General features: G+C 37.0%; 1 protein-coding gene and 1 pseudogene across 7 annotated transcripts in view; one reads left to right on the forward strand and one right to left on the reverse strand.

Moving 5' to 3' along the window:
• Positions 1–23815, reverse strand: part of NBEAL1 (neurobeachin like 1) — a 165340-nt gene that overhangs the window by 133695 nt on the left and 7830 nt on the right. For all 7 annotated transcript variants that reach the window (XM_053658795.1, XM_053658892.1, XM_053658853.1 and 4 more), the window contains exon 3: positions 3804–3895. In XM_053658795.1, the coding sequence (XP_053514770.1) occupies positions 3804–3895 (92 nt within the window). The remainder of the gene's footprint in view (positions 1–3803; positions 3896–23815) is intronic.
• Positions 359–657, forward strand: LOC119064371 (transcription factor BTF3-like; annotated as a pseudogene).

Raw genomic sequence — 23815 nt, forward strand, 5'->3', positions numbered from 1 at the left:
AAAACTCCTACTGTTAAATAACAATTATACCTTATCTGCCGATAATGCTTAGTATAAAGTATTACTATTCTTACACTGAATGAAAGGCTACTCTGTTCACTGTGGACAGAAAAATTTAAAGCACATTACTAGTAGTCACATAAAAATATATGGTGCTTATTATTAGCCTCTTTCTGAATCACACTGCAATGTACAGTGTTTTATAAAATAAACACCTTACTTTAACTAAATTACACAGAAAATAAATCACAGGGTACATTACCAAGACTGTCAAATTCTATAACCATGTTACGAAAATACATGTTTCATTTTAGTGAAGTTAGGAGTAAACTATATCTCTGGTATTGAAGAGGTAAACATGTTCAGAAACCAAGGAACAGCGATCCACTTTAACAAGCCTAAAGTTCAGGCATCTCAGGGCAGCGAACACTTTCACCACAGGCCACCCTGCGACAAAGCCGCTGACAGCACTGCTACCCAGCATCTGAAATCAGCGTGGTGCAGACAGTCTGACTAGTTTAAGGAAGACTCACTGAGGCTCTGCCCAAACAATCTGTGGATGGAAAAGCATCACTTGCTACAGGAGAGGATGGTGATGATGAAATTCCAGATCTTGTGGAGAATTCTGATGAGGCTTCCAAGAATGAAGCAAACTGAACTGAGTTAACTTCTGAAGATGAACTTGAAGAAGTTACTGGAAGCTGCTGTTTTAAATTATGACTGCTTTCACAAATTTTGTTTATGGATCTGATAAAATCTAGATCTCTAATATTTTTAAGCCCTACCCCCTTGGACACTGCAGCACTTTCCAATTTTTGCTTCTATACAAATCATTTTTTGCAGCTAATTAAGCTAAAGAAGCCTGGGAATAAAGTTTGAAAACAAACTTTATTATTATTATTAAAAAATAATAATAATAAGTCTGGGCATAGCTTTACTTATAGCTGTGGAATCTTTCTTTCTCTCTTATTTATAGATGGTACTAGAAAAGTCTCATTTTTATATATACTTTTTTCTTGTCTAAAAGCTAAAATAGAGGTAATCAGAATAACCAGAGCAACTTCAAAATAAAAAACAAAGATTTAAACATAACTTATTTTCAAGATTAAGCTGAACTATTCCTCCTTACTTTTCCAAAAACATAAACAAGAAAGACAACATCATGTTCTTAATATCCAATCCTAGTTACTTAAGGGATTGGTCCCTTTTATCTTTAGGTATCCCATTCTCTACCTGTACATGCTTTTTACCTTACTAGACAGAAAAAGAAACAGCTTCTAAAAGAGAAACCTATACTTAATTTTTTCCCCCTAATCTCATTATAAAACTGGGGCTTGGTTAGAACATGATGTACAGACAAAGTTAAAATTTCTAGCCGTGTTCCTAATATGATGACGATTTAAGAATGTAGAAACATTTTACTCTAGGACTTTATTGCCCAAAATTCTATGTTCCCAAATCTGTTCCAGAAATCTGTTTCACTCCTCTGTTTGGCTACCGAATGTCTGTACTAAAGAGCTGATAATGTTGTCTCAATCTATCACAGAAAGAAGTCCAGCTTACATTTCAAGGCTTTAAATTCTAGTAAAAACAATCCTTGCCTTGTGTTATGAATTCTCTAACTTGTAAATTCTATAAAGTCAGTTTACTTTAAATGATCACATGAGCTTTCCTTATTTTTAGGGTTGACTAAATTAATTTCACACATCTTGGACATAACATTCACTTGAAAAATTTAAAGCTTACTAGTAGTAAAATCTAAATTTATCATTTTTATCAGTTTTCTGACAAAGATACGAAATACAATTTTAAATAAGCCAACAAAATCACAAAGCAATGATCCTGGCATGCTTTCACTTACTTTTAATACAGTAGTGGTGATATATGTTTACATAATGTTTTTAGAAATTATGCCCCCCCAAAAGAGACATTAATAATGTCAAGATGATAACAAGTGCTGCTTAGTAAACCCCAACCATTCGAAGGCCCAAATCTTAGCTCCATAAAAATCTCTTAGGCTCATGATTTGCAATGTTGCAATGTTTGTAAGTTATTTAAGAAGCACTCCTAATCACAAACTACAATCACTTGATGAGTAGAAAAGCAGTAACATATCATCTTATTCTGAGTTAAAGACTTAATACTGTATAAACCTGTTACAAATACTCAATCTAATAAAGAACAACTCTGAAACCGTACTTACAAATAATGAAGCACTACTGCTTTTGGAGCATAACCACATCCTCTCTTTAGTTCAATGCACTGGTTTAAAACTCTACTAAGTTCTTTCTCTAAATTATTACAATCATGTCTTAACTAGGCTTCTTGCCTTCAGTCTCAACCTTTTTCAATCCAACCTCCAAATGTCACCAAAGCAACTTTAAAAACAACTTGATTATGACACTCTTGGGCAGAAAAGTCTTTACTAGAGACTTCTATAACAAAAAAATTGAAGCCCATTAACAGCGCACACCTGGCAATTCACAATCTGGCCTCCCACTTGATTCTCAAGATTCAACTCATCTGTGCCTACCCTCTTACTGCCTACCTCCATCCCCAAACTGCAGATGCTTTCCTCCTCGAAGATTTCTAATTCTCCAGATATTCTTTCTCATCATCAAATACGACCCATTTCTCCTCTCCCCCTCAACACATCTCTCTAAATTGGGTTTCTTTTGTAGCTAAAGTGTCTACTCATTTCTCCAGCTTTTTAACCCAGACAACCTAAACTCTGTTACCTGACTTACAAGTAGCAGCCCTTCAAGATGGCCTGAGATAGAACTTTACCTGAGAAGTGCGTCTGGGAATTGTGAGAGTTGGGAAATGGTGGTAGAAAGAAGAATGGGAGAAAAAATTCGTATTTGCACTTTGCCATAAGATTTGAATTTCCGTCCATTTATTGATGTTCAAATGTAGCTTTTAAAAATATAAATACTTCACCTCCTCTCAGAAGTTCTTCTAAGGCCCTACTTTACGGCCAGGAATAAATGTAAGTTTCAACTCAAATGCCTGTGGTATAATAAAGAAACTGTATGCAAATGAAGTGGCTCACAGTGGACCCTCAGACAGTTCTGAGAGGAGCTAGCAGAATCGCAAAGACCCCTCTTCCCCCCTACTTTCTGGGAGAGAGAACCTGGTGACTGAGTTCAACCATATGGTCAATGAGGTAATAAGACCCAATAAAACTCTGGATACCCAAAGCTCAAAGAGTTTCCTTAGTCGAACACACTGATGTTCAGGGAGGGCAACATGCCCTGACTCCATAGGGATAGAGTACGGAAGCCCGGCATGAAAACCTTTCCAGGCGCTGTCCTACATGAATCCTTTATGGTAAAACCATAACCACAAGCACAGTGCTTTCAGTTCTATGAATTGTTCTAGTAAATTGATGAACCTGAGGAAGTCGTGAGAACTCCCAAATTCATGGCTAGTTGGTGAGAAGTGTGCAAAGCTCCTAAGACTTGCAAACAGTGTTTGAAGTAAAGGTTGTCTAATGCAGTACTTTGCCCTTAAGTTGCAGTTTCTGGCACTAACTCCACGTAGTGTCAGAACTGAACTGCAGGACACCCAGCTGCCAGGGGCTGACCAAAATGGAAAAGGGACTTCCAGAAGCCAAGTCTAGTATCAGCAAAAAAAGACTGCTGTGTTCAATTAGCAATATCTACCATGACAGCAGGGTTATATAATATAGAGTATCATTGTGTGCCACATAATTGCTATCCTTTATATGTCACCAATGAAGTCTTTGTGCCAAAAATTAACAAACTCACCCAACAGTAAGATTATTAAGTGTTTCTACATACCTGGTAGGCAGCTTTTCAAAGTCAACATCTAAGAATTGTTCATAGCTGGAAACAAAATTTTCTAACCATAGCTTCAGGTAATCTGGATCTTTCTGAAATAAAAACATTTGCATATTAAGCCTATCTGTAGGGGGGGTAAGTTTTTACTCCTAGTAAGCAACTGTAAGTGAATAAATCTATAGAAGAAATAAAGCCCTGGTCAGTGTGGCTCAGAGGACTGAGTGCCAGCCTGGGAATCGAAGGGGTGCCGATTCGATTCCCAGTCAGAGCACACTTCTGGGTTGTGGGCCAAGTCCCCAGTAGAGGATGTGTGAGAGGCAACGGATCAATGTATCTCTCACACATCAATCTCTCCCTTTCTCACTCTATTCTCTAAATAAATAAATAAATAAATAAATAAATAAATAAATAGAATGTTTTTAAAAAGAAGAAATAAAATGAAATTTCTAAGTGATACTCAGGAAGACATATGTTCTAAGTACAGTCAAACCTCCGTTCTGAAACAATTTGGTTCTTGACCAGGTTGTTCATTAAAAAAAAAAAAAGGCTCAGTTGTCCTGACTGGTGTGGCTCAGTTGGTTGGGTGTCATCCGAGTTCAGGCACATCCCTGGGTTGCTGTTGAGTCCTGGTTGGGGTGCGCACAAGAGGCAACTGATGGATGTTTCTCTCCCTCTGTTTCTCCCTCCCTTCCCCTCTCTCTAAAATAATTTTTTTTAAAATGTCTCAGTTGTCTAACTTCAGGTCTCAATTCTCTACCTCACAACCCTCTCACGCTTATACCTGTATGATCAGTCATGCATCTTTCATGTGACAAACAAAGGAGATTGTGTTTTTGAACAAATTGTTTGCCAACAATTTTCTGGAACAAATGAAGGTTGAGAATGAAGGTTCCACTGTACAGCAAACCCTGAAATGGCTTTTCGTGTCACACACAGAGTCACAGTCTTAATATCCCACAAGACTGTTAAAAATGTGCCCTCCCCTCTCTAACCTCATCCATCGTTACCCTACACTGCACTGGCCTGCTGGCTGTCACAGGGACATGCCAGCCATGCCCCAACCTCAACGCCTTTGTAACGGCTGTTTTCTCTCCCCAGAACACTCCTCCCTCAGGTGGCTGAATGGCTAACTCCCTCATTCTCTTCAAGTCACTCTTTAAATAACATTTTCAATGAAACATAATTTTACCACCCTTTCTTAAAACTGCAAATGATTTAAAAAAATTTTTTTAAAGATTTTACTTATTTATTTCTAGAGAGTAGAAGGGAGGGAAAAGAGAGGGAGAGAAACATCAATGCACAATTGCCTCTCACACACCCCCAACTGGGGACCTGGCCTACAACCCAGGCATACGCCCTAGACTGGGAATCGAACCGGCGACCCTTTAGTTTACAGGCCAGTACTCAATGCACTGAGCCACACCAGCCAGGGCAAATTGCAAACCTTCTTACTCACCTTTACCTTTCCCCTTTCTGTTGCCCCACTTCATGTTTCTTTCTCACCTTCTAACATACTCTGTAATTTACTTATTAATTTGTCTGTCACTTCCCATAAAGTGTAGGTTTCACAGTGCAGGGACTGTATCTAGGGCTCACCGTGACTGACCTCTTTTTGTTTACTAACAGATACCAAGTACCTAAAACAGTGCCTAGCATGACCAGGTACTCAATGAATACTTGTTAAATGAATTAATGAGAAATATAAAATGCATAAGTAAAACCAAATTGAAAATGTATCATTAATCTAAACATAAAAATGAAAACTAAAATCATCTAAAAGACAATACTTTTGTAACCTTGGGGTAGACAAAAAACTTTTTATCTGGGACACAAAATCACAAACCATAAAAAAGAAGAAAAAATTTTAATGGTTTTACTCAAAATTAAAAAACTTCCACTCATCAAAAGACATCATTAGGAAAACTGAAAGGCTGCCCTGGCTGGTGTAGCTCAGTGGATTGAACGCGGGCCTGCAAACCAAAGGGTCACCATTTCAATCCCCCCCAGTCAGGGCACATACCTGGGTTGCAGGCCAGGTTCCCAGCTGGGGGCATGCAAGAAGCAACCAACCACACATTGATGTTTCTCTCCCTCTCTTCCTCCCTCCCTTCCCCCCTCTCTAAAAATAAATAAATGTTGAGGGGAAAAAAAAAAGAAAATTAAAAGGCCATATATCAGCTGAAAATATTCTCAGAACATGTATCTGACAGAACTTGCATCAAGAACTTACAAACTAATAATTCAATTTAAAAATGGGCAAAAGACTTAAAACACTTTACAACAGGGGATATACAAACAGCTAAATAGTTCACAAAAGCATGCTCAACACCATTAGTTATTCAGGGAAATGTAAATTGAAATCAAAAAAGCATGATTTATTAACCACTAGAATGGCTAAAATTAGAGAATCTAATCATATCAAGTATACATAAAGATGCAGAGCTACTGGAACTCACATTTCTGGTGGGAGTATAAAATAGTATAATCCCTTGGAAAATAATTTGGCATTTACATTTACTACATAGCCTATCCTTTTTCTCCTGTGAGGAGTGAAAACATATCAACAAAACATTTGTACAAAAATGTTCATGGAATGTTAGACTTGAAACCATAAAAGCCCTAGAAGAAAACAGAGGCATTAAAATCTCAGACATTTCTCATAACAACATTTTTTCTGCTATATGCCCCTGGGCAAGGGAAACAAAAGAAAAAATAAATAAATGGGACTACATCAAACTAAAAAGTTTTTGCACGGCAAAGACGACCATCAACAAAATAAAAAGACTACCCACTGAATGGGATAACATGTTCACTGATACATCTGATAAGCAGGTAATATCCAAAATTTATAAAAACACCGAAAAAAGAATCCAGTTAAAAATGGGCAAAGGACCCAAAAAGACACTGCTCTAAAGAGGACAAAGAGATGGCCAATAGACATATGAAAAGATGTCCTTAATCATTAGAGAAATGCAAATTAAAACCACAATGAGAATCACCTCACACCTGTCAGAATGACTATCATCAATAATCAACAAACAGCAAGTCCTGAGGAGGATGTGAAAGGGAATGGGAGTTCCGGTGATGGGAATGCAGACTGGTGCAACTACTGTGGAAAGCAGTATGCAGCTATCTCAAAAAATTAAAAATGGAATTGCTAAAACATAATGATTCCACGTCTGGAAATATATCCAAAGAATCACAAAATTCTTATTTGAAAGGATATATGCACCCCTATGTTCACTGCAGCATTATTTACAATAGCCAAGATTTGGAAGCAGCCCAAGTGTCCATCAGTAGATGAGAGGATTAAAAAGCTGTGATACATTTACACAATGGAATACTATTTGACAGTACAAAAAAGGAGGAAATCTTACCCCTTGCGACAGCATGAATGGGCCTCATGCTAAGTGAAATTAGCCAGTCAGAGAAAGACAAGTACCATATGATTTCACTCATATGTGGAATATAATGAAAAAAATAAAATAAACTAACAAAACATAAACAGACTCAAGAAGAAAAGACTGACAGCTGTCAGAGGCAAGGAGGGTTATGGGACAGGAGAACAAGTGAAGGGATAAAGAAATAAAAAAATGAAGCCACAGACAACAGTATGATGATTACCAGAGACAAATGGGGGTTGGAGGAGGTAGAAGAGGGTACATGGGGGATAAGTGGTGACGGAAGGAGATTTGGAGTGTTGAACACAAAATACAGTATACAGATGTTTTCTTATACAACTATACACCTGAAATCTATATAATTTTATTAACCAGAACTACCCCAATAAAGTCAGTAAGAAAAAAATAAAATATTCATAGTGTTCTAAAAAATGTTCATAGAATTATTTTTAATAGCCCAAAGCTATAAACAAACCAAAATCCATCAACAGGTTAAATGATAAAAATTGTGCTATATTCGGCCCTGGCTGGTGTAGCTCAGTGGCTTGAGCACGGGCCTGCAAACCAGACAATCGCGGTTCGATTCCCAGTCAGGGCACATGCCTGGGTTGCAGACCAGTTCCCTGCAGGCCAATTCCCAGCAGGGGACGCATGAAAGGCAACCATACATTGATGTTTCTCTCCCTCTCTCCTTCCCTTCCCCTCTAAGATAAATAAATAAAACCTTAAAAAAAATTGTGCTATATTCGCACAGTAGAATGATATTCCCTAATAATGAATGAACTATTGATAAAACAAAAAGAAATTTTAAAACCATGTTCAGCAAAAGATGGCAGGAATTCAAGTATATACACTGTATAATTTCATTTACACAAAGTTTTAGCTTGGCTGGTGTGGGTTGAGTGCTGGCCTGTGAACCAAAGGTTGCTGGTTCGATTCCCAGTCAGGGCACATGCCTGGGTTGCAGGGCAGCATCCCTAGTGGGGGCCACGTGAGAGGCAGCCACACACTGATGTTTCTCTCCCTCTCTTTCTCCCCTCTTCCCCTCTCTCTAAAAATATAAAGAAATAAATCGTTTAAAAAATTTCAAGAGCAGGGTTATAGAAATTAGACCACTGGCTGTCTTTCAGAACACTAAAGAGGCACAAAAAGGGTACTTTCCTCGGTGCCAGAAATTTTCTATTTTTTTTATTAGGGTAGTAGCTATATTAATGTGTGCTTATATCAAGATTCATCAAATTTGACATTTATAATCTGGTATTTGTGGTAAGTTATATCTCAAAGCTGATTTGAAAAATAATTCATCAGAAAAATGTCTATTTAAATATAACATTATTAAATATTATGTTCAAATTTATTTCCTTCCCCTCCTAAACATTTCTTTATTCAATTTCAAAATGATAGTCAGAAGCTATTAGTTACTTAGTCATTAGTTATTTCCCTAAAATAAAAGCATTACGCTACAAATCTGAATTCCTAAAAGAATGTTCTCAGAATATGCAGACTGCTGACCTTTTGTGTATTTGTTTTTCTATTAATATTCTGTTCCAAAATCAGATCATAAATTGCCACTATCTACATCATCACTGAGAAATAAGATGGAAATGTTTCAGAAAAAAAACTCATGAGAAATTTTCTCAAGGATTTCATTACTTGTTTTTCATTTCCAAGTAGCATGTCCTTCATTTATTCATTCATTTATTTACCCATTCAAGATAGGGCTCCAGAAATGCAAGTAGCTGGAGTTTTCCTTATCATTGTTCCTTTTTAATAAAGCAGAGGAGTCTCTCTTAGTAAAAGTTAGAAACAAAATAGTCTCATAATGTCATAAAGAATTAATGCATTTCTCCCTCATAGTTTATTTAGGAACTCTACAGTATCTGGTTCAAAGTCTAAAGGTCAGAACTACCAAGTGCTTAACAAGCACAGAGTTTTCCTAGGATGTTGAGCAACTATAAGAAAAGAAATGGTACTTAAATTTGCAAATGTTTCATTTAATGAGAAGTAAAGCGATTAGTTTTTTTTAGTTTTTTGAGCATCTGCCATATGCTAAGTACTAGAGCAAACAAAGTATATACACATATATGTATATATATCATCCAATTTATTTCTTACAACTATCCAGAGGTCTCATTTCCCCTATTTTAAGTCAGAATACAGAAGTTCTAAGGATATGCAACTTGTCCACAGTCACACAGTTAATAATCAATAGGACTAGTTTTAACATGAAAGGCTATATGAATCCAACTATACTCTTCCCACTGCACTACCCTGTCTTTGAATCATGAACAGGAACAAAATGGAGTTCAGTGGGCAAAAATAGGAGAATTTAATCAGAATCAATAAACTCGAAGCCAAAAACAATTGAACACAAAAATCATCCACATTCCACACAGCCTGAGTAAAGCCTTTGAGGATCTTTACTTTACTGCCAAAGGCATAAAAAGACAGATCTCCACACACCCAGAAATAGTAAGTGAATCTCAAGCTTCATCACTTTCATGGTTAAGTGGAATCTGGTATATTGAAAACACCATAGGCTCTATCTCCATATGTGTACAATATTAATGAACACAGCACATAAATTTAGTAAGTACTGCAGGACCACTGAGGCCAAATTATGTAGGCCCTAAATCCCGCTCTGTCACTTTCTTGAACAAGTCACCCTATGACTGATTGCACATCAGTTTCTTCTTCTGTAAGAATGAGGATAACAAAAGTACCTTTCTTTACAGGGCTAGTGTGAAAATTAAGTCACCTGAAAGGCGTCAGAGACTTAGAACATAATGCCTACCACATAGTATATGCTCAATCTAAGTATTACTTAGTATTATTGTTATAACCTACTATGTACCAAAATCAGTACGCTCCCACAAAACAAAAACGCTCCACGCTATACATAACACATTTAAATATTTCATGATCCTGTTTGCCACATGATTTTAATTGTATTCTTTTCAAATCCTTTTGCATTGACTATCTCTGCTACTGTTTTTCATCTGTAAAATGAATACTTCCTACCTCATAGGACTAGGAGCACTACATGATATAAATAATAAATTTAAGGCCTGACATTTAGCAAATGCTCAAAACATGTTGGCTACCATTATTAAGATATAGACTCTGGGACTTCTGCCAAGAGGGAGGCATAGGTGGAGAGCTGTGCTTCCTCACACAGCCAAGTTTAGAGATAACTGAATATTAGCAACAGAAAACACAGCCAGAACACAGAAAAATTGAACTTTTCGGAAGTCTGATAACAACAAATTCTTCAGCCTGACCAGTAAGAGGGGCGAAACCAGCAGCTGGCAGAGCGGGGTAGCACAGGAAAACTCGGTCAGACAGACTCAGGCGCGCAGAATCCAGGCACAGGGTTGGACCTGGTGGGCAACTCAGCGAGCAACTGTGGGGAAACAGCGAGGGAGCAGGGCTGCGGGTTGACTGTGGTCGCGCATTCGGGCGCAGATAGACCAGCGAGGGAGTGGGAGATTGCACAGGACCCGGCAGACCCCAGTGGCGAGTGGCAGCGGAAGGCGCCGCCATTTCCCTGCTCTGACCCCGCCTCCACATACAGCGTCATAACCCAGCGACCTAAGTGGCCCTGCCCTGGTGAACAACCTAGCCCCATCAGCGCAAAACAGCAGAGTGGGCCGCCATTTCCCCCGCTCTGACCACGCCCCCACACAGAGCATCACAACCCAGCGACCTGGGAGTCCAAGGCTCTGCTCCTTGTACTTAACGGGCGCAAACAGACCAAAAATGGCTCAAGAAGATCGCAAAGCCCCAGAGCCTATAAATCTAAGCGATGAAGAAATAGCAAAACTCTCAGATGCACAGTTTAAAACACTGGTCATCAGGATCCTCACAGAACTGGTTGATTATAGCCACAAATTAGACAAACATATGAAGGCGAAACTAATTGAAATGAATGGAATTGCACAGGAAATCAATAGCGATGAAAAGGAAACTGGGACTCAAATCAATGGAGTGGACCAGAAGAAAGCAAATAATGGCCAAACAGAAAAGAGTAAAGAAGCAAGAATTCAAAAAAAGGAGGAGAGTCTTAGGAACCTCCAGGACATCTTTAAACGCTCCAACATCCGAATTATAGGGGTACCTGAAGTGGGAAAGGAACAGCCACCAGTGGAAAACTTATTTGAACAAATAATAAAGGAGAACTTCCCCCATCTGGCAAAGGAAATAGACTTTCAGGAAATCCAGGAAGCTCAGAGAGTCCCAAAGAAGTTGGACCCAAGAAGGAACACACCAAGGCACATCATCATTATATTAGCCAAGATTAAAATGAAGGAGACAATCCTAGAAGCAGCAAGAGATAAGGGGACAGTCACCTGCAAAGGAGTTCCCATCAGACTGTCAGCGCATTTCTCAAAAGAGACCTTACAGGCAAGAAGGGGCTGGAAAGAGGTATTCCAAGTCATGAAAACCGAAGACCTAAAACCAAGATTGCTCTATCCAGCAAAACTTTCATTTAGAATGGAAGGACAGATAAAGTGCTTCTCAGATAAGATCAAATTCAAGGAGTTCATCATCACCAAGCTCTTATTATATAAAATGTTAAAGGGACTTACCTAAGAAAAAGAAGTTAAAAAACATGAACAGTGAAAAGGACAGCAAACTCACAGTTATTAACAACCACACCTAAAACAAAAGCAAACTAAAAGGACAGCTAGATCAGGAGTGGAAACATAGAAATGAAGATCTCAAGGAGGGTTAGCAACAGGGGAGTGGGGGGAGAAGGTACAGAAAATAAGTAGCATAGACAGTGGATAGAAAATAGATGGGGGGGGCAAGAATAGTATGGGAAATATAGAATCTAAAGAACTTGAGACACATGGTCATAAACTAAAGGGGGGGTAATGGTGGGGACCGGGAGGGGTAGGGTGGAGGGGAATGAAGGGGGGAATAGAACAACTGTAATGGCATAATCAATTAAAAAAAAAGATATAGACTCTGTTATTAAATTGGTCATGGTCCAATGTAATAAAATAAGCAATTATGAAATTACAAAATCAACTTTACCGATTTTGCACTCAAATTTTCACCCAATCATCTGCTATTGTATAAGATAAATATACTCTTTCATTTGAGCTGTTATGTAGCTTCCTACTGGTCTCAGTAGCTTCAATTTCTCCCACCTATACATAGCTACTAATGGGATTTGTTAAATTAAAATGTAATCATCTCATCTCTCCTGTTCCAATAACTGCAATGACTCCCCATTACCATAAAACAAAATCCAACACTTAGAGATGTGCTGTCCAATACAGTGACCACTGGTTAAATGGGATTATTTAAATTACATTAAAGCACAAGAGGCTTTTATCTTCTCATAACATCCATTCCTCTGCTGGAAGGCTTTATCGAGTAATGGAATTAAGGAATCCATACAATTTCACCTAGTTCTTAACTGTAGTTACAGGTAAGAATAGGGGAAACATCTTGCTTCCTCTTCACAATATTTGGGCTCTAGTAGTCTTTAAAGTTTCAGAACTATGAATTTTTACAAAAATATACATATTTCAACCATAAGTTGGGCAGCTCCCAACTTACATATGAGGTGGATTTTAAAAGGTTATTTAAGTGAGTTAGTCATAGAGTGGGATAAAGTAGCTTTGTAGTTGTTCATATGGAAAATAATTTATTAATAAATAATAATACAAAAATAAACTTTCACATACAACTGTAAACTGACTTTTGCCCCACCCTGTATTCGTAATGTATTTTCTAACATTCTACCAAAAGAAGATACATGCCCTCCATAGAAATTATTATTAATGGTGATTAGTCTCTAAAGCTAGCCCTCAAGTTTTTCTGACAGAACCTAGTTACTTAAAAAAAAAACATTTAATAAGTATATGCCAAGGACAGTGCCAGACTCTGGCACTCTTGGATATGAGACAAATAAATCAATCTTATGTCAGTTATACCTTAATTTAAAAAAAACACACACATAACCTTGCCTCAAAGCACCCTTTTTTCCCCCATAGAAAAGATAGGCATAAGATTATAAGTTGGTATAGCTACTATGGAAGACAGTATGGAGGTTCCTCGAAATTTTAAAATAGAACTACATGACTGAGCAATTCCACTTCTCAGCAATTATCTGAAGAAATCCAAAACACTAATTCAAAAGGTTATATGTACCCCTATGTTTCCCCCATGTTCACTTCAGCATTACTTACAAGAGCCAGTTATTAAAACCCTCAGAGGAGTGTAAAGTATAGCATCAGTATAGCCAATAACATTGCAATTACTATGAATGGTGACATATCGGTATTAGACTTATCAGACCGGTCATTTATATAAATGTCTAATCACTATGCAGCACACCCAAATTAATATAATATTGTAGGGCCATACCCACAATTGAACAATAAATTTTTAAGAGGCATAAACAAATAAACACAAAACAGCATGAGAAGTAAAACAGTGTGACTAGTTTTAAAACAATACAAAGAAAGAAGTTACTCAGTCAAGATAGGAAGTAATTAACAGAAGCACTCAAAAGTTTTCATAGATTATAAGTGGATATTTTTAAGGAGGGAGGAGAGAAGAGAGGAATTCCAGACAGAGAGACAATAGCAAGATATGTTCAAAGATGTACAATATCTGGTATTGTTCCACTATGGAAATGACAGAAAGCAGCGGAACAGAAATTTTTTTTTAAAGATTTTATTTATTTAGACTCCTGGGACTTGCGGCCAAGATGGAGGCATAGGTGGGTACACTCTACCTCCTCACACAACCAAAAGAAGGACAACAAATTTAAAAACAAACAACCAGAACTGACAGAAAATTGAACTGTATGGAAAGCCGACAACCAAGGAGTTAAAGAAGACACATTCATCCAGGCTGGTAGGAGGGTGGAGCAGGGCAGCCAGGTGGAGAGGATTCACACCAAGGCAGCGGCTGGAGGACTGGGTGGTCCCACATCTGCGTGCAGATATACCAGGAGGAACAACTGGGAAGAGAGACAGACCACACAACCCAGGGTTCCAGGGCAGAAAACTAAAACCTCAAAACATGACTGAAAAAACCTGTGCATGTTGCAGCAGTGGGAGTAATTCCAAGTCTCACAGGAGAGTTCACTGGAGACCCACAGGCTCCTAGAATGTACACAAACCCACCCACCCAGGATTTGGCACCAGAAGGGCCATTTGCTTGTGAGTAGCTGAGGAAATGACTGAAAGCCAAGGGCTGAGCAAGTGGCATTGTTCCCTCTCAGACCCCTCCTCCACATACAGCGCCACAAAGCAGGCATGTGGATTACCCCATCCAGGTGAGTACCTAAGGCTCTCCCCTTACAACATAACAGGTGCACCAAGACAAAAAAATATAACCCAAATGAAAGAACAGATCAAAGCTTCAGAAAAAATTCAACTAAGCAACAAAGACAGAGCCAACCTATCAGACGCATAGTTCAAAACACTGGTAATCAGGATGCTCACAGAAAAGTCTAAGTATGGTCACAAAATAGAGGAAAAAGTGAAGGCTATGAAAAGTGAAATAAAGGAATATGCATAGGGCACCAACAGTGAGAGAAAGGAAACCAAGACTGAAATCAAGATTTGGAACAGAAGGAAGAAACAAGAATTCAAAAAAATGAGGAAAGGCTTAGGAACCTCCAGAACTTTAAACATTCCAACATTGGAATCATAGGGGTGCCATAGGAGAAAGGAAGAGCAATAAATTACAAAATTGTCTTTTTTTTTTTTAAACGCAGAAGAACTTCCCTAATCTGGCAAAGAAAACAGACTTCCAGGAAGTCCAGGAAGCCCAGAGAGGCCAAAGAAGTTGGATCCAAGGCACATCATCATTACATTACCCAAGATTAAAGACAAGGAGAGAATCTTAAAAGCAAGAAGAGAAACTGAGATAGTTACCTACAAACCAGTTCCCATAAGACTATCAGCTCATTTCTCAAAAGAAACCTTGCAGGCAAGAAGGAGCTGGAAAGAAGTATTTCAAGGCATGAAAGGCAAGGACCTACATCCAAGATTGTTCTATCTGGCAAAGCTTTCATTTAGGATGGAAAGGCAGACAAAGTGCTTCCCAGATAAGGTCACGTTAAAGGAGTTCATCACCAACAAGCCCTTACTATATGAAATGTTAAAGCAACTTTTCTAAAAAAAAGAATGTGATAAAAAATATGAACTATAAAATGACAATAAACTCACAACTATCAACAATCAAACCTAAAAAAAAACAAAAACAAATTAAGCAAACAACTAGGACAGGAACAGAATCACAGAAATGGAGATCACATGGAGGGTTATTGGCAGGCAGGTGGAGGGGAGAGAACCGGGGAACTGGTACAGGTATAAGAAGCATAAATGGTAGCTACAAAATAGACAAGGGGAGGTTAAGAATAGTATAGGAAATGCAGAAGCCAAAGAACTTACATGTATAACCCATGGACATGAACTAAGTGGAGGAAATGCAGGTGGGAGGCAGAGTGCATGGCACAGGGGAATAAGGTGGGGGGATGGGACAACTGTAATATCATAATCAATAAAATATATTAAAAAATAAAGATTTTATTTATTTTTAGAGAAGGAAAGGGAGGGGAAAAGAGAGGGAGAGAAACATTATGTATGGTTGACTCTCAAGCACCTCCTACTGGGGACCTGGCCCTCAACCCAGGCATGTGCCCTGACTGGGAATTGAACCTGCAATGCTCTAGTTCACAGACAGACCATCCTGTGAGCCACACCAGCCAGGGCTGATTTGAAAGTTCTGAAAAAGAAAAGATGGCTGTGATTAATCAAGTTTGAGACACCCTTATTAAACAAAGTCAAATGAGATTGTTAATAATATATTATCTTTGAGATGAAATATGCCTTGTGGGTGGTATTAGAAGGGCTGGACATATCTGAGCTTTCCAAAATAAATATAACCACAAACCTTATCTTCCTAATTTCATTAGTTTTATCAAAGAACAAACTTTTTATTTGGTTGCTCCTTTCCATATGTTCATTATTCCATTGATTTCTACAACTTCTAAAAGCATTTTATTAAACAAAAATTAAAACCTACATAAAAGTAGAGACAATGGTATAATGACTCTACTTCAACAATGATCAAATTATGCATAATCAATCTTCTTTCACATATATGCCCATTCTCAAGTGGAATATCATATCATTTCATCCACAGATATTTCAATATATACCCCTATAGGTATCTTTTAAAACATGACAATACCATCACACCAAAAAAAATCAGCAGTTTCTTAATATCAGTGTTCACACTTTCCTCATTCACTTATAAATGCCTTTGGTAGGATCAGGTCCCAAATAAAGTCCATAAATGACAATTGGTTGATATATCCTTTAAGTCTTTTTAAAGCTATTACATTTCTTTCTTTAGCCTAAACTATGTGTTGAAGGCATTACGTCATTTGTGGTGTGGTATTTCTCATACTGGGGATTCTGTTGACTGCATATGCTTACGTCACTTAATATGTTCCTCAGCTTTCTGTATTTCCTATGAATTAGTAGATCTAGAGACTGTAAGATTTAGGTTCTTCTCACAAAAATAGTACATAGGTCCTTCAAAAGGTATATAATCTGGTTATTTCTTTTGTAATATTAGAAGCTACTGATCACTATCTCCTAGATCCACTATTTGGATTTTTATTAATAAACCTTACAATTTCCTAATGATACCACCATGACTACCAGAAACATTTGCAGAGAAAGGGAATATTAATTTACTCTCAATCTTACTCCCAGATTCTCAAAATTATATCTAGATACAGACTGTATTTATGCTATTTACCCCCAAATGTTACATAATGAATGATTTATCAATATTAAACATATTCCTCATTATGTCAACTTTCTTACAACTTTCCTGCAACAACTGAAAAATAAACATGATAAATTTAAGGATTTTAAAGGATTTTAGAGGAAAAAAAGTCATACATTTCCTTTACTTTCTTCGGGTTTGTTCTTTTAGTCTTCTTGAAATGGATATATTAATAATCTATTCCTGCAAACAAATTAAACTAATTAAAATTTAAGAGCTTAAACAACAATTATAATCTTAGTTTTTTAGGATCAGGAATTCAAAAGCAGCTTAGATGCGTGGTCCTGGCTCACAATGTCTCATGAGCCAACAATGAAGATGTCAACTAAAGCTTCAGTCATAGCAAAGTCTGATTCGCTTGGAGGAACTACTTTCGACTTCATTCACATGGTAGTTGGCAAGGTTTTACTTCTTCACAACATGGGCTCCACAGCACTGCTCACAACATAGCAGCTGGCTTCCCCCAGAGCAAATGATCCAAGGTTAAAAAAGGAGTAACTGAGATGAACACAACAGTATCTCTTCTTATTTTAGAAATGACATACCATCACTTTTGCCAAATTCTATTGGTCACAGATAAGCCCTCGTACAATGTGAATACCAGGAGGTAGGGATCTTGAAGGATGGCTACTATAAATGACTAGTTCATTAATAATTTTGAGTCTTTTCTTTTTTCTCACTTAAAGCCATTTTCACAAATAATTCTCTAGCTGCCCCCATCAAATTCTAAAATGCAGTATATTTATCGTTCAGTTCCAAGAAACTTCTAGTTTTCCTTTATTACTTATGCTTTAATAAAAGATTTACTTAAAAGTATATTTCATGGCTTCCAAACATTTTAAAACATCTTTTACTGCCAATTTCTTCCTTAACTACATATTCATCAGAAAACATACTCTATTATTTCAATCATTTGAAATCTGTTAAAACTTGCCTGAAGGTCTGTTACATCATCATTTTTGTAACTTTGTATGTACTTGAATGTATACTGTATATGGTGGTCTACATAAATGCCTTACATTAAATTTGTCAATCCTCTTGTTTAAATATTCTATATATTTACTGAGTTTGTCTATTCACTCTATCAATTCCTGAGAAAAGTGCATTTCTTAAAAACTACTAAAGCATGTTAAATTTCTTATACACCAACTAAGATCATGTTCATTTCTCTGTTTTGTCAATGCTTGCTTTATTTTCTGATCGTTACAATGTACACACAAACTTAAAACTGTTATATTTTCCTGGTGAACTGAACTATTTTTGTTTTGCTAAAAATGGCTTATTTCATTTTTCTCTTTGAAAAGAATTTCACTTAGTTAAATTACAGACTGGTGAATTTCTTCTTTAAAGATGTCAATCCATTATCTTTTCCCTTTCATCATTATTACTGAAAGGTTGGCTATAAATCTGTCATGAGTTGAATGATACTTTTTTCTCCTCTGGCAGCTTTTAAGAGTTTTTCACTCTCTCTTTGGTTTCCCTCAAAAAACAGTATTGTTTTACAATGTGTCTTATTTTGGAATTTTATTTATTGTTCTTGAGATTACTGGATTTTTATCATCCTGGAAAGCTCTCTCTATACTCTCTTCAAACATTAACATTTGTTTCATTTTTTCCTCTCCTCTCCAGTCCAATAAAACATGTGTCAAACCTTTCGACACTATTCTCCATATCTCTTAACTTGCCTTCAATACTTTCCATCTCTTTGACTTCCTGGGATATATTTTAAGAATTCTTGTGATCTCCCATCCAATTCTCATTGTCTAATATAATTGTCAATTATCACTACCGGATTATTTTCTATTTCTAGACATTTTATTTCTTTTAAAAACTGCCAGGTCACTTTTATATAGTATTTATCTGATTCTAAGATATGTGTTTTTACATTTAGGGATCTTAGAAATTAACATGCAGTTTTCAACCACTCTCAGAGAGGCTGCTGTTATTGACATACTTGTCACTGCCTGTGCAGATTTGGTAAAAGGCATTACTATGGTCTTTTGCTAGATTTACATGCAGAGTTGGTTCTATAACATGATGAGTTTAACTGCCCTTCAAAATGTCTTAAATTACACTATAATTAGGCAATAAAATGAAGTTACTGTATATACATAAAGGCATGAAAACAGCAGCAGTATATAATGATAATGATGCAAATATTCATTATTGTAGAAATGATCACAACTCCTTCAAAGCAACAGCTAAGTGCTTTACAAACTTGAGAATGAGATACCCTCAAATAGATTAAACTCAAATTCAGGCAGAAAGAAATTATCTACCGCATGCCAATCAATGCATATAAAGACAAGAGAATCTGTCAAATTCCTTATAAAGGTAACGGAAATTTCAGAACAACGGGAGTATGGTATGGCCAATTCATACATCATGAATTAAGGCATTAAACTGAAATTTGAAAAAATATTTGAGAAGAGAGGACTTCCAGTCAAGATGGAGGCATAAGTACACATAGCTTGCCTCTTCACACAACCACAGCAAAATTACAGCTAAACTACAGAACAAATATCACTCAGGACCATCAGAAAATCGAGCTGAATGGAAATCTGACAACTAAGGAATTAAAGAAACCACATTCAGCCCTGACCGAATGTGGTTCAGTGGATTTAGCGCCAGCCTGCAAACCAAAGGGTAGCTGGTTTGATTCCCAGTCCAGGCACACCCCTGGGTTGAGGGCCAGCAGGTGGCATGCAAGAGACACTCAACATTAATATTTCCTTCTCTTTCTCCCTCCCTTCCCCTCTCTCTAAAAATAAATACATTAAATCTTTTTTAAAAGGACTGCCAGCTGATTTCTCACAAGAAACTTTGCAGGCTAGAAGGGACTGGCAAGATGTATTCAGAGTGATGAAAAGCAAGGACCTACAACCTAGATTACTCTCTCCAGCAAAGCTATCAGTTAGAATTGAATGACAGATGAAGTGCTTTCCAGACCAGGTATAACTAAAGGAGTTCATCATCACCAAGTCATTAGTATATGAAATGTTAAAGGGAATCATATAAGAAAAAGATAATCAAAACTATGAACATGAAAATGGCAATAAATTCACAACTATCAACAAATGAATCTAAAACAGGAAAAGAATCAAAGATCATTAAGAGAGTCATGAGTTGGGAAGGGGAGGGTGAGAATGGGGGAAAGGTGCAGGTATTAAGAAGTAAAAAATGGTAAGTACAAAAAAGACGGGGGGATGTTAAGAACAGTACAGGATATGGAGAGGCCATAGAACGTATATGGATAACTCACGGACATAAAGTGGATGGACTGCTGGAGGGACTGGAGATATCAGGTGGACGGGGCAAAGAGAGTAAAATTGGGACAACTGTAATAGTATAATCAATAAAATATATATTTTTTAAAGTTGAGACAAAAAAATTAGTATGTATCTCTCCTACTATTCAAATGTTCAATGTCAAAGATTATATAGTGGTTAAATTAAATGCATCAAACAAAACGACATTTTTTACTGAGGGAACCTGTTTTGAAATGCTTAAATGACTTTTGTATGAGATGCATCAATCAGTTAATGCTCTGATTCAACCTGAGGGTAAACTCTGCTAGTCTAAATCTAACTCACAGACAGAAATTAAAAGAAAATGTTTATATTCCTTAGACATAAATGTTACTTTCACTATTTTAAAAGATAGCACTGGTTTACATAAACTATTTTTAAGAATAGAATCCCCCATTTCCCTTAGTGACACACTGTAAGATGAATTCCACTTATTTTAATAAAAGTTCAGAGGGAGATGAGGAAACCAATGCTGCTAACTCTTGACTAAATTCTGACATCTTCAATGAAGTTCATTTAGAGTTATAGCAGACTTTAGTCATTTCACACAGTTCCTTACATCTTAATAGAGTTTGAATAACCAAAATAAAATCGTCACAAAAAATTAAAAGGAAAAATTTTAATTCTCACCTGAGGACATCTCACCACTTTTTAGAGACAGGGAGAGAGAGAAACAGCAATGCAAGAGAGAAATGTCAATTGTCTGTCTCCCAACCACACCCAGACCAGGGATTAAACCCACAAGCAATTTAGGCACATGTCCTGACTGAGAATCGAACCCAAAACCCTTTGGCCACTGGATGACACTGCAACCAACTAAGCCACAACGACCAGAGCATAAAATGAATTCTATCTGCACAAAATGAAATTTTTTTGTCAAAGCCTCTAAGTATAAACAGAGAAAAGGCAAGCTAGGCAGCCCTAATACTTAGACACTAGAAAAAGCTAAATTATAAGCACTTTACATTTTTAAAAATGAAGGACTATCATAATTAAGTGCAGTACCTGACTTCCAACTGGATCTACTTAAAATCCACAATGATGATTCTTATAATGGAGATTTAAAATGGCAACTACTAAATATCAATAATTAAAGCAAGTAATGATTCTTTTCGATTACACTGTCTTAATATTTTTCTGAAGCATAAGAATAGTCTAATTATACACATCTTAACATACACACACAAAAACTATTCTTGGTAGCTGTCAATATATTCTAAGTGGCAAACATGAAATATTAGCAATGTCACTGGCATACTTATGAAGAAATGAGTAAGGAAATAAAATGCCTACCACTTATCTAACATATACTGACTTATGAGTTAAAAGGGTTTTTATATACACAGATACATTTCTCAGCCCCAAAGTCTGAAGATAACCTAATAAGAAACTTCAGTCCTTTTCCTGCTAAAATGAGGAGCAAGACAAGCATGTCTCTTATTTCAAATACTATAGAATGTCATGCTGGAGTTTTTAGACAATGCAGGTCGACAACAGATAACTGGTGGAAGAAGAGCCATCTCCATTTTCTGTGGGGAATTTTCTACATGCAAGAAGACAGATAAGGGAGCTGTTGAGTCACAATAACATATACAGTCACCAATGTCCATTTCAGGTGTAGTTAAAAAAAAACACAACACTCTCCAAGAGCATGGAGTCAACAGTGGCCTGTGCAGCTACTCCCAAGAAACAGAAACAGCCTCAAATAAATAATGGAACATTCCTTCTGAGGGTAGTGGGGACCAGGCAACACTTGCTCAGTTTTCAGAATCACTATGGACCAATGCCCACTAAGTACCTCCCATTCTTCTCTTTTTTCAAGAGTGTTTATCATGGCATTCATATATCAGTTTCACCACTGTATGTTGGGTTGGTGGGGACCAGATTATCAAGTGTCTTCTGAGGTCACAGGTCTCAGTATGACGAGAATCACACTTGGACCTGATGTATATCACCAGATCTTGGGATTAAGACAAATATCATGACTGGATGAGACTTCGGAGTTCTTAAGATAGACATGAAGTAGACATTGCATATGGGAGAAATATGAATAACTGTAACCAAGAAATATGACTGTAGTAGATTGGATTCTTAGTCCCAATTTTTCACTCCTCTGTAGTAAATTTACCATGTAATTTTGCAATGGGAAAAGTAAGCTGCAGAAAGGGAAAGTTGCAGCAGTTAGATATTAATTCAGGCTTGTTTCTGACACTGGGTTGCAACAACACTGGGGGTAACTAGAAATATTTTCCAAGTGCATAAATTCCATTATAAGAACTTTAAAAGTTTGCATATTTGCATTCATTTTTTTAATTAATCTAAGCATATTACAGCTGACTACCTTGTAATTAGTACTACTGCTCAATTTCAGTGATCACATATGCTTTGGTACCAAGCAATCATCAGCGACTTTAATTTGTAGAGTGGTATTTTTCAAATTACAGATGGATTCCAGGCAATCTGAAAATTTTCAGATGTTGTCGAGTCATGCCATACAAAGTGTGGTACACAGACCAATAAAGGTACTTGGTCAGTAAAGTACAAAAATCAAGAGTAAACATTTAAACAGTTTAATAGCAAGATCTGGCAATAAAGTCCGTAGAATTTAATTTAAAAATTAATAAAATGGGAACTTGTACAACATCTTTTCCCCCCACTCTTTTTAGAACTACTTTGCTAAAGCCTCCAATAATCCCTTAACTGACAAACTTAATACATACGCCATAATGCTTTTCTTCACTGCTTTGTTTAATTTTACACTACTGACTACTCCCTTCTTTAAAACATCCCTGATTTCTGAAGCAACCACTCACTCCTGGCTTTTCTCTTTCAAACTCCTTACAAACTCATCTTCTTCTATTTCTCTTCTTAAATGATAATGTTCTTCAAGACTCCCTGACTTTGACCCTTTTCTCTTTTTTTTTTTTTTAAAGATTTTATTTCTTTATCTTTAGAGGGGAAGGGAAAGACAGAGGGAGAGTATGGGTGACTCTTGTGTGTCCCCTGCTGGGAATTGGCCTACCCTGACTGGGAATTGAACCGGCAACCCTTTGCTTCACAGGCCTGCACTCAATCCACTGAGCTACACCAGCCAGGGCCTTTTTCTCTTTCTTATTCTGATATAATTAATCAATAATTGACAATATGATTAATTCTCAAATTTTTATTTCTGGCACAGACCACCCTTCTGGACTCCAGACTATCTCTCTACCTAGGTGAGGTATTGTGAACTCATGTGTTTACCTGAAAACCTAGTGAACCTGTGCTAGCTAATTTGGTGAATCAGGAATGACCAAGCACTAATTTCCAAAAAAAACCCCAGAAAATTATTTTAAGACTGTTCCTTTTCTCTCATGTTCCACATCTACACATTTAAGTACTATCAATTCTACCTTCCACCAGGAAAATTTTAAATTGGTATTCAAAAAAAAAAGAATAAGAAATGTTCACGCATCTTAGCAACTTTTCATAG

Source organism: Artibeus jamaicensis, unplaced genomic scaffold (genome assembly GCF_021234435.1).
Source record: "Artibeus jamaicensis isolate MK-2021 breed Jamaican fruit bat unplaced genomic scaffold, CSHL_Jam_final contig_1015, whole genome shotgun sequence".
NCBI lineage: Eukaryota > Metazoa > Chordata > Mammalia > Chiroptera > Phyllostomidae > Artibeus > Artibeus jamaicensis.